This window comes from Macrobrachium nipponense, chromosome 47, assembly GCF_015104395.2.
Source record: "Macrobrachium nipponense isolate FS-2020 chromosome 47, ASM1510439v2, whole genome shotgun sequence".
Lineage (NCBI taxonomy): Eukaryota > Metazoa > Arthropoda > Malacostraca > Decapoda > Palaemonidae > Macrobrachium > Macrobrachium nipponense.
In genome coordinates this window covers 14,115,284-14,127,783 of record NC_087222.1, presented here as the reverse complement: position 1 = coordinate 14,127,783, position 12,500 = coordinate 14,115,284, and the positions used below count along the sequence as shown (strand labels likewise).

General features: G+C 33.7%; 2 protein-coding genes across 2 annotated transcripts in view; both read left to right on the top strand.

The window, feature by feature from the left end:
- LOC135204536 (fibrillin-1-like) overlaps positions 1-1,132 on the top strand; it is an 11,912-nt gene extending 10,780 nt beyond the window's left edge. Inside the window, exon 9 of the mRNA XM_064234700.1 lies at positions 463-1,132. Within this exon, the coding sequence (XP_064090770.1) occupies positions 463-668 (206 nt within the window). The 3' untranslated portion in view covers positions 669-1,132. The remainder of the gene's footprint in view (positions 1-462) is intronic.
- The window catches only part of LOC135204721 (zinc finger protein OZF-like), a 459,750-nt gene that overhangs the window by 213,726 nt on the left and 233,524 nt on the right, over positions 1-12,500 (top strand). The window lies entirely within an intron of this gene.

Below are 12,500 nucleotides of genomic sequence, written 5' to 3'. Positions count from 1 at the left end.
CCCCGACCTCCTATTATGAACTAATCTACCTTGAAATTCTCCCACAACGACAAACATCTTTATAGAACAGTTTCTGTTCAAAAGTCTTTTTTCTTTCATTTCTCGTGTTACAGCCTTCATTTATATATATATTATATATATATATATATATATATATATATATATATATATATATATATATATATATATATATATATATATATATATGTTATAATATATATATAGTATATATATATATATATATTATATATATATATATATATATATTATATATTTAAGCAATTAAAAATATTAGTAGTTAGCGGTCACCCAAGAAATATATTCATGAGATATTAATTGAAATAATGAAAAATCTCATATTAACAACATAGCATTTCCCATAATAATTGTCCTTAATATTTTGATTAATTGACAAAGTTTTCTTCATACTGATAAAATTTCTGAATTTCTTGGCTTTGGAAGGTGGTTGGGTAGGAGTGTACGAGGGGAACTGGCTGGAGAGCGGACTCCCTCTACAAGAGGATCTCTGGGAGGAAGGTCATCGCCCAACAGACCCTGCAAGGCGTTGTGGCTACATTATGTGGAATTTTTCTTCTCCTCATTTGTACACTGTGAATCAATATAAGTGCTCGGATACGGCCTTGGGTTACTGTCAATATGTATTGTAATCACCAGGATTCAACATTAGGTTGATCTGTGTGAGGCAGAATAACCCTGAATAATCCTTCAAATGTTGACAAAAAATGACCGATTTCGTTTCTAGTGAATAATGTCTGTAGGACTCTTTCTTCCTTCCTTCCTTCCTTCCTTCTATCCTTTCCATCCCTTCAGATAATGGTATTGCTTTGCTGAGGATGAAATCTATGCTGTTATTAGATAACTGTATGTTATAATATTCATTCATTTGGATTTTGCTTACAGTGTTTTTGCTTGACTTACTCTGATGCACTTCATTGATGTTGTTCTATGTAAACCTCTGAGGATATACAATACTTTTGTGCTATGCAAATGTTATTTCATAGAGATTAATATAACCTTTTAATATACACTCTGTGTTTATAGGATATATCTGACATAACACAGATTTGTTACTCTCCATGTGACACTTCAACAATAAATGCATGTTATTTAAGTACCTCTTCTATTATTGAATCCTTTTCAAATCCTTTTTTTTAATTTTTTTAAATGAAGGAAAGGAAATGAATAAGGAGAATTAGAAATGAATACATGTAAAAGATCCAAACATTTTTAGTAACAACTTTGAAGGCAAAGAAGTTAATGAAATGAAAAAGTAATAAATATATGAAATGACATAAAATAATTTAGATTGACATTTGTAAAGTTATATAGAGTAAAATGAAATATAAGACTAAGGCCAATCTTAAACAATTATGAAAAAAACAATGATGCATTGTTGAGAATCTTAGATATCTTACTGAGAATAAGGCTATCTAATTTGACAATACCTACTTTTGATACAACCCTATATATATGTGTGTGTGTCTATGTGCATGCATATATATAAACAAATGAATGATAACTCATCATATCTTTGAGTTCTAACATAATTATCATGGAATCTTCTCTAAGAGAAGGGAAGAAGCAACTTGCTTAATCCATAAATAAATACGAACATCGTTAGATTTTCATCACTTATCTTCCACCAAAATTATTAAGCATAAATCACAGGATGTAGAGAAAGTGAAAAGGTTTATTACAACGGAATGTTTTCTTCATTTCTTCGAAAATAATCAGAGAGAGAGAGAGAGAGAGAGAGAGAGAGAGAGAGAGAGAGAGAGAGAGAGAGAGAGTTATGCCTTCACGAAAAGAAATGAAGAACAGAACTGAGATTGGCTGTAAGATCTTAAATCAAGTTATAATAAAGGTCTCAATGGTACATGTCAGTTCCATTCACGCGCCCCCCCTCGCCCCCCCCCCCCTCTCTCTCTCTCTCTCTCTCTCCTATTCTGAAAGACCTTCCACTCTCTCTGCAGATGACCTGTTTGTCGTTGACTCACTAATCTAAAGCTCTATTCATGCAATGATTGATGCAGTTATTGGTGCTTTCACAGGAGACTGCTTTTGCAAATATGTCAGGGATATGTGTACATGCACAAGATAATAAGTCTACTTTATATGTGTGTATGTATGTTATGTATGTATGCATGTATGTATGTAGAGCAGGAGAGAAAGGCAGCAAAAGCAAAACACATTCATTGCCTCTCAAGGACAGAATCATCATCACTCTGAATTCGGCGACAACTTTTCCAACCCGACCATCTCACCATATCCCATCCCCACCCCCACCCCCGCAGCACTTGCGTTGTTGCTCTCACAGATTTGTTTCTCTTGAATTTCAAGTCACTTGTTTGCTTTCTCTCTCTCTCTCTCTCTCTCTCTCTCTCTCTCTCTCTCTCTCTCTCTCTCTCAACTGACGTCTCAATGCCACCAGCACCAGATCACTGACATCATTTGTCGAACATCTGTTGAGTCCAAAGGCCGGAGGGAACATGGAACTATGAACATGGAGTGGACTTTCGCGAAATCACCATGTGCAGCATGCCGCTATTGCACAGGGTGGAGAGACATTTGTTGCATTACGTTAAAATAAATTTAGTTGTGCACATCATTCAATCTAGTAATTTCTATTTGCATGATATTGGATTTAAAATATACCTAAAATTATTAGTATTAATAAGACTGACATTCATAAGAGATCTGTAAAAAAAAATATTTATATCAACAAGTGTGTTTCTTTTTTGATAATGACTGATATAAGTAAGCAATAAGCATAAGTCAACATAATTTTAATTCAAGTCCATTGTGTCATGGTGATATGGTTCTTAGTTTTGAGGAATACTTCTAAAATTATGGATATCTATTTTCTTTCAGCTTTCAGTGTTAAAGGATTTACTCTAATTGAAGAAGTCTACTGTCTTTTAATCATATTTTTCAATCAAATTTCCTCAGGATAAGGAGGTGAGTTATTCTAATGGAAAATATAAGAAAGTATCATGTTCCCAAGTTAAATCCCTGATGTGCGCTCAGCATGTATGATAAACTTCAGCTTACCTGACCTTGCTTCATGGAACCCACTTTGGGAAACCCTGGTCTAATAAAACAGACACTGTTACAGGGTCAGGTATTCAAAGGGTAGTAGGCTTTCTGCAGAAATGTGATTACACTTTAACCAAATTGTTTGAAGCATTAGACTTTCTCATCCGCAGTATCGAAGATGATACGTTGCAAAGACTTGTCACAGCCATCATGATCAAAGGTGTCAAACCCCCCCCACCCCCCCACCCCCCACCACCCCCACCTCCCCACCCCCCCACCACTCGGTCTCATGTTCATTTCACAATGGCGATAATTATCCTTCTTTCTAAAATGCTTCAATTACTTCATTTCTGGCCATAGTAGTAAACAGTGCAGTAGCAAACGAAATTGAAAATTGTGTAATGGAAGGCGTCATAGTCTCATTTGTGAAAGGGACAGTAATAAATCCTGGTCCGGTATGCCTTCTGCAACCACTTCCAATTTCCAATCCTCTGCTAGACCTCCTCACGTAGTATCTCAACTAGTTAAGAACCAAGGGCAGAACTGTTACATCAATCAGAGAAACCCATCAAAAGACATATCGCGAATACTGCGACGACAGTACGCTAATTCAGCCTCGGTGTTCTGCGGAGGATAGTCCTACCTGAAGGGAAAAGCCCCAGCCCTTACACAAGGACAGCTCAATGGAAACACTCTAAAGTTTTAGGATTTTATTAAAAAAAATAATTATCTGTTGTTGTATTTACAAATTTACAAGGTGGCTGACTAAGAATGAGGTTAAATTACACTTTAACGAAATTTCAGAAGCACAGGCACATGATTCCAATACAACACTGCTTAATCACAAATACATTGAAATTCACTAAAGCCAATGATGGCTAAGATACGAAAGAATTACTTACTGTACATTGTCATGGTAACCGAAGTCACTCAAAGTCTCTTGCAATCCCCCTTCCGCATGGGACAGAACGAGTTAACCTGGAGCCCCTCTACCCGAAGTGAACTAATGGGATAACTAGAATTTAAAGAGGACGAATGCGGTGTGCAGGGGCTTTTTATACCTGCCCGGGCTAGTCAATTATGTTAGCATTTTGATTCACAAAAATGACATAATTTGTTCTGGTATAAAAAAATTAGTTTATCATAACATACTGGGACTAAAGAATAAAATGTAAAACAATACGAGAACCATCTCGTTCCTTAGTGCCATATTAATAAATACGTGTCACTTTGCCTTCCAATAAAGGAGAAGCGGGATTAAATCATGAAAAAAAGCGTGCACCTATTTTTCCACCCTCAAAAAAAACAGAAAAAAAAATTAAAAAGAGGGAAAGAATAAAAGGTAGGTGTTACGGCCTCTGAGAGAGATCCACTTCAGGTTCGATTTGAAATAAATTAAAAAAATATATATATTTCAACACCAACAGTTGAAACTGGGGATACGAATATAGAAAGAAACACTAACACAACAAAGGTTTATTTACAAGCTTACTAACAAAGGTAAATGCAGAATGGTTTCTCCTATTTACCTAAAAAAACAGAATCTTACACTGCATGAACTGGGGGAACAGCGAGGTAATTCAAATACTTGCAGGCTGGTTTAGTGACTCGAAGCGGTGGCTTCACAAAAGGAGAGTGGCGATTGCTCACGTCCTCTTGACTCCGTATTGCAGAAAATAAAGTCTACTCTTGATACTTGAAAGGCAGGAACTCCCCAAAACCTCCAGCAGGACATTTTCTTCTCTGAAGTCTTCTCAACGTCGAGATAACTTGGTCGTCCACTCCTGAAGATGGCTTGACCAAAATCCAACCAACTCTCGAGCAACTTTTCTTCTGATCCTTCGTCGGTCCCTTTCTCTCTTATCTCTCACGGATGATCTCTGCTGCTGCTGATCTCTCACTGATAATCTGATCTGTGGCTCTTACTGAGGATATCTCTCTGTGACTAACTGGTGTCTCTCTTTTACGATCTCTGCGGCTGCTGCTACGACCGTCGTATTTATACGGCACTCTGGGGGCGGAGCCTACGGCGAACGTCACAGGCTCCCGAGATTACTGGAACTTCTTAGAAGACTCTCGAAGGAATATTGCATCATATTTCGCTGCGTTCCTCCCGGCACTTTGGCGCGTGTTATGCTCCACAACACGCCCGACGATTCCAGAACAACCGCGAAAACAGGCGCCTCCAACACGGGCGCGAAAGCCTCCTTGCTGCCCGAACTTCTCGAAAATGCGTTTTTTTCCTTTCCTTTATCTTTCTTTGCTATGAAGCAATTACCATCACAGTAGGCTACATGGAAATCATTGTGGAGTAAGAGAACATGTCTAGCTAGCAGGTTCGTTGCGTCCTAGAGCTATGCAGCAGCCCTGCAATTTTCGTCTAGCTCGCGAACGGATACAGGTACAGTACGGAGTGATCACTCAACAAATGGCAAAAGGTGCAAAAACATCAATACCAAGGCAATGTACAAAAATGTAACTCAATCAATGCAAAATTGGCAATAAAAAATGGGAAAAACACAGTTCTAACGAACTCAAGCAATGGCAAAACATCATAGAATGCAACATAGCAACTTCAAAATAGCAATGCAATAGCAACACAGGCCACATAATGGCAACAAGATCCTATTGAAGGGTAATTTGAGCAATATCAAACCAACGGCAATGCATTCCAAGCATTCAGGGTAATATCAAAAGCAACCAAATAACGGCAATAACACACAGAACATAATTCAGTCAATGTTAATGCAACAAAGTAACACAGAAATGCGCTCAAAATTCCTTTCAAGGAACTTGCAATTAACTCGGTTTTCGTCACAGAGCATACATTAAAATATCAGTACCATCATCAATGGCAGAAAACAGAATAACACAAAAGTTTCAGTTGTGTAAAACAGATTATGCAGTAATCATAAAAGGATGAAATAAATGTTACGAAAAAGCTACAAAATGATTACTTACATGTAGTGATCGTTACGATCTACAATATCAATTGTTTCACTTAGTCATTCTGATAAACGGTTGCCTAACTATAGCAATCAAGCACTTGTCCAACACTCCGTTAGGAGTTTCATAATGTGGGAGCTCGTTCCATGCAATAAGTGAATTACATATTGGACAGAGTTCACAATAGTAACAAACACAATTTGTCAAGTTGAAGTCTTCTGCGGAATGCTCTATTCGATCTTCATAAGACACAACAACAGAAAATGCCAACATAGCCCTAATTCCTTCAAATCTCCTCCCAAAGAGCACTCTTTCTCAGTTCACCTCTCAGTGGTTAACAACGGACACTACACTATACTAACTCGTCTTTTACCTACTCCCACATTCTCTTTCTCTCTTACTATCTATTTCATGATCACTTCATTAACGACTATCTCAATCTCACCATTACCTGCTAAATCCTCACTGCCGTAGTCCTATTTAGTCATTTTTATTTACTTATTTATTTTTTTATTTATTTATTTTTATTTGCATAATTATCTAGTTTTATTTATCTTATTTATTTATTTATTCATTTTTTTATTTATTTTTATTTATTTTTTATTTTAATTAATTTATTTTTATTATTTATTATTTTTTATGTATTTTTATTCATTTTTTTATTTATTTATTTATTTATTTTTATTTATTTCTATTTATTTATTCATTAATATATTATTTTATATTGCTACTGTCAAAATGCATATTTCCCCTCTTTGACTGTATAAAGTATTGTGTATAAGAATTTTGCAACATTTTTTCAGATTCCTATATAGCTTAGAGATAGGATGTCTTAAATGTGCATTCAGATTTCGCATAACATAATGTAAAAGAATATATAACGTAGAATGTAGAAAGAGAGAGAATATCTTTGTCCGTTCAAAGCTAGAGTTGTTTTTCAAAATCTGTCAACACGTTTGATAAGAGAGCTCGAGTCTTCGAGTTGTTATCAAAATATGTCAGTCTTAATTATCGCTCAACCTCCATTTCGATCGGGTACGTGTCTGTTGAGCAGAATCGTCTTGTACGCGTATGTCTTTGATCAAAGCCACGTGCACATTACACATTTTGTATGTAAAGTTGCATAAGATTTCGAAGCTTCTGGAAGCATTATTGCCCAAAACATTTTATGCCATCTTCAGTCCAGCTTCCGTAAGAGAGAAGTTTTTCAGTCGGGCTTAAAGACTCAAACCATTCACATCTCTCTCTCTCTCTCTCTCTATCTCTCTCTCCATCGCATAGCACTTTTGATCTTAAAGTAACGTAACGATTTCGTACTTATTGAATGGTCACTTGTAATTTGTAAATTTCAGATTTGATATTTCTTAGAGTTTGTTTAGTATTATTTAGTGTTTTTTGTGGAATCTGAACAAACATTGTTTTGTAACGGCACCTGGTTTTGTGAAAGTGTGAAACAAGCTGCAGCAAATAAGAAAGAAATTGGTATACCAGAAAGGTAAAGTGTGTTATATTTGTATTAGTTGCAACTAATAACTGATAGGAACAGACGTTAGGTAACAACTAATAACAGATGGTTACGAGGTTTGGTAAAAACTAATGGTACAATTTTGAGTTAAAAGATTTACACTTTTACACATTGCAAATTTTTGTGTTTTGTGTTTATTCATTTGAAGTGATTTTTATGTTTTGTGTATTTGTCCATTTTCTTATTGAAGTGTGCCTTTTTATTTTATGTTCTGTGTGATTAATGCTTTTTAAATTTTGGTATTGTCCACATTTTTCTGTATTTTCATTTACATTCACAGCTTAATTGACTTAGTTATTTTCATTTGTTAGTCGTTGCACATTTAATTAAATTTAACACTTGTTAATTAATTTGCATTTAATTAGAATTCTTTTCAAGTTTTATTGTTGTTTGGCACTTGTGAATTAATTTCCAAATTTCAATTATTGCCTAACACTTTTGAATTTCAATTGAATTAATTTTCTTGAATTTTCTGATAAATTAATTTTGATTTAATTTTACTTAATTGATTCAAGAATTAATTAAACTTTACTTTGTTTTAAGGTAACGGTAATTTTCCCTGATTTTGTGAACTTCACTTATAAACTTTGAGTTGAATAATAAATTTTTGTATTTAAAATTTTTATAAGTGTTTTCATTTATAACCAGTATATTTGCATTTAATTATGATTATATTGATGTTAGGTAGAAACATAGTGGTAATTGATCTGCTTTCCTTCAATTTACATGAAGTGCCTTAGAACCAGGGAAGTACTTAGACTTTTGAAATCAGGTAAATACTTAGACTTTTAAAGTTGTTGAAGGAGTGATGCCCTTTGATTAATTTAATTACTTACAAGATTACCTCACACCTGTTTTGATGAACTTAGTCTGATTTTCTGCAATACTGGTAAGTTGTTAAGGGATCACTGTTGCCTTTAGAGTATTCAGTCGTTTAGTACCTGTGATGGGGGAGGGTTCAGGTGTGCTGGCTTTTGTGAGGTATCAGTTAATGAATGGTAAGTGTAGTAACCAGATACTTGGCACTTCGTCACACTATAGATTTTATTTATGTATTATTTTTTGTATTCTTATTTTCTTTTTATCTTTTTTTTATTCATTTTATTTCTATATATTTATCTTTACTTCTGTTTTATATTTGATTATTTTTAGTTTTTTATCTATTCATTTATTTAATTTGATTTATTTATTTTTATTTATTTGTTTGCTTCTATTTATTATCTGTTTACATTTATCTATTCATTTATTATTTTTATATATTTTGTTTATTTTCATTTATTATTCTTCTTATCTATTTATTTTTATTTTATTTATTTGTTATTTTTCTTTACTTATTTATTTGTTTATATATATATATATATATATATATATATATATATATATATATATATATATATATATATATATAATATATATATATATATATAATATACATGCAATATAAAAACACTATATTGTGCTTCCAAGAAATCAATAGAAGGATCCACAGTAATATCCTTGTTTATCTAGATATAATATATTTAAGGAAATATATACAAAGCTTAAAGCTTTCGTCCATCCTCCTGTGGACTTATCACTAAGCAAATGAGACATGGTATTGGTGAAGAATTCCAAATAAACATAAACAAACAGACAAAAAATTAACAAGGTTAAAAAATGCATACAAGTCATTGGGTCGTATTCCTTTCCATAATTCGCCGTGATCTTCGAGGCGGGACAAAGCACCGGTCTTCTTCCTGAATGACATCTTGAGGGTTGTTAGCCAAAAAGGTAGTTTGTAGATCAGACTCTGGAACGGGCGAAGGGTGGTTATATACAATTATCCAGATTGAAGGAGGCTGTACACATTTCTGAAGTTCTTAATTCTGGCCCTTTTGCAAATTTCTTCACTCTAAAGTAAATTGTTCTGTATTCCAGTATTCCCCTCAAAGGTGTCATTCAAAGTGATGAGAGCTCCTTCCACAATTCTCCTAGTGGTCCTATCCGCACTCATATAAATAACTTTTCCTCCCGTGAAGTCGATGGCATGATCGGATTCCCAAGTATGCTTAGCTATGGCGCTGTAAACGTTGCCCAAACGGCAAGCTGCAACATGTTCACGTTTCCTCTGGTCCAGGGAACGACCCCTTTCACCAATATAACATGTGTCACAATTTTTTACATCCTATAGCATAGACTCCAACATCGGTGTTTGGTTTTCTGCAACTGTTTTTGATCATTTTCGTTTTAAGAGTATTAGGGTATTGAAAAACTACGGTATACCCATATCTTTCTTTTCTAAGATTATTAGAAACTTTTTTCAAGTCATGATTGTACGGAAGGGGAAGGCATTTAAAATTAGCAGTGGAACAGCGTTCCCTTGGATTATAAAACATTCTTCTGGCTCTAGAAAGACATCTGTCTATAAAAAACTTAGGGTAACATAACTTATTGAAACTTCCAGTCAAAATTTCAATTTCCTGGTCAATGAAACTAGGGTCACAAACTCGAAAAGCTCTAAAAAACAAATTGGTCAGAATGTTGCGTTTGATTTTCTCGTCATGATAGGAATAAAAATGTATGGCAAAACATCATAGAATGCAACATAGCAACTTCAAAATAGCAATGCAATAGCAACACAGGCCACATAATGGCAACAAGATCCTATTGAAGGGTAATTTGAGCAATATCAAACCAACGGCAATGCATTCCAAGCATTCAGGGTAATATCAAAAGTAACCAAATAACGGCAATAACACACAGAACATAATTCAGTCAATGTTAATGCAACAAAGTAACACAGAAATGCGCTCAAAATTCCTTTCAAGGAACTTGCAATTAACTCGGTTTTCGTCACAGAGCATACATTATAATATCAGTACCATCATCAATGGCAGAAAACAGAATAACACAAAAGTTTCAGTTGTGTAAAACAGATTATGCAGTAATCATAAAAGGATGAAATAAATGTTACGAAAAAGCTACAAAATGATTACTTACATGTAGTGATCGTTACGATCTACAATATCAATTGTTTCACTTAGTCATTCTGATAAACGGTTGCCTAACTATAGCAATCAAGCACTTGTCCAACACTCCGTTAGGAGTTTCATAATGTGGGAGCTCGTTCCATGCAATAAGTGAATTACATATTGGACAGAGTTCACAATAGTAACAAACACAATTTGTCAAGTTGAAGTCTTCTGCGGAATGCTCTATTCGATCTTCATAAGACACAACAACAGAAAATGCCAACATAGCCCTAATTCCACTTCAAATCTTACCCCCCCCCTCCCAATAGCACACTCTTTCCTCAGTTCACCTCTCAGTGGTTAACAACGGACACTACACTATACTAACTCGTCTTTTACCTACTCCCACATTCTCTTTCTCTCTTACTATCTATTTCATGATCACTTCATTAACGACTATCTCAATCTCACCATTACCTGCTAAATCCTCACTGCCGTAGTCCTATTTAGTCATTTTTATTTACTTATTTATTTTTTTATTTATTTATTTTTATTTGCATAATTATCTAGTTTTATTTATCTTATTTATTTATTTATTCATTTTTTTATTTATTTTTATTTATTTTTTATTTTAATTAATTTTATTTTTATTTATTATTATTTTTTTATGTATTTTTATTCATTTTTTTATTTATTTATTTATTTATTTTTATTTATTTCTATTTATTTATTCATTAATATATTATTTTATATTGCTACTGTCAAAATGCATATTTCCCCTCTTTGACTGTATAAAGTATTGTGTATAAGAATTTTGCAACATTTTTTCAGATTCCTATATAGCTTAGAGATAGGATGTCTTAAATGTGCATTCAGATTTCGCATAACATAATGTAAAAGAATATATAACGTAGAATGTAGAAAGAGAGAGAATATCTTTGTCCGTTCAAAGCTAGAGTTGTTTTTCAAAATCTGTCAACACGTTTGATAAGAGAGCTCGAGTCTTCGAGTTGTTATCAAAATATGTCAGTCTTAATTATCATCGCTCAACCTCCATTTCGATCGGGTACGTGTCTGTTGAGCAGAATCGTCTTGTACGCGTATGTCTTTGATCAAAGCCACGTGCACATTACACATTTTGTATGTAAAGTTGCATAAGATTTCGAAGCTTCTGGAAGCATTATTGCCCAAAACATTTTATGCCATCTTCAGTCCAGCTTCCGTAAGAGAGAAGTTTTTCAGTCGGGCTTAAAGACTCAAACCATTCACATCTCTCTCTCTCTCTCTCTCTATCTCTCTCTCCATCGCATAGCACTTTTGATCTTAAAGTAACGTAACGATTTCGTACTTATTGAATGGTCACTTGTAATTTGTAAATTCAGATTTGATATTTCTTAGAGTTTGTTTAGTATTATTTAGTGTTTTTTGTGGAATCTGAACAAACATTGTTTTGTAACGGCACCTGGTTTTGTGAAAGTGTGAAACAAGCTGCAGCAAATAAGAAAGAAATTGGTATACCAGAAAGGTAAAGTGTGTTATATTTGTATTAGTTGCAACTAATAACTGATAGGAACAGACGTTAGGTAACAACTAATAACAGATGGTTACGAAGGTTTGGTAAAAACTAATGGTTACAAATTTTGAGTTAAAAGATTTACACTTTTACACATTGCAAATTTTTGTGTTTTGTGTTTATTCATTTGAAGTGATTTTTATGTTTTGTGTATTTGTCCATTTTCTTATTGAAGTGTGCCTTTTTATTTTATGTTCTGTGTGATTAATGCTTTTTAAATTTTGGTATTGTCCACATTTTTCTGTATTTTCATTTACATTCACAGCTTAATTGACTTAGTTATTTTCATTTGTTAGTCGTTGCACATTTAATTAAATTTAACACTTGTTAATTAATTTGCATTTAATTAGAATTCTTTTCAAGTTTTATTGTTGTTTGGCACTTGTGAATTAATTTCCAAAGAAAATTTCAATTATTGCCTAACACTTTTGAATTTCAATTGAATTAA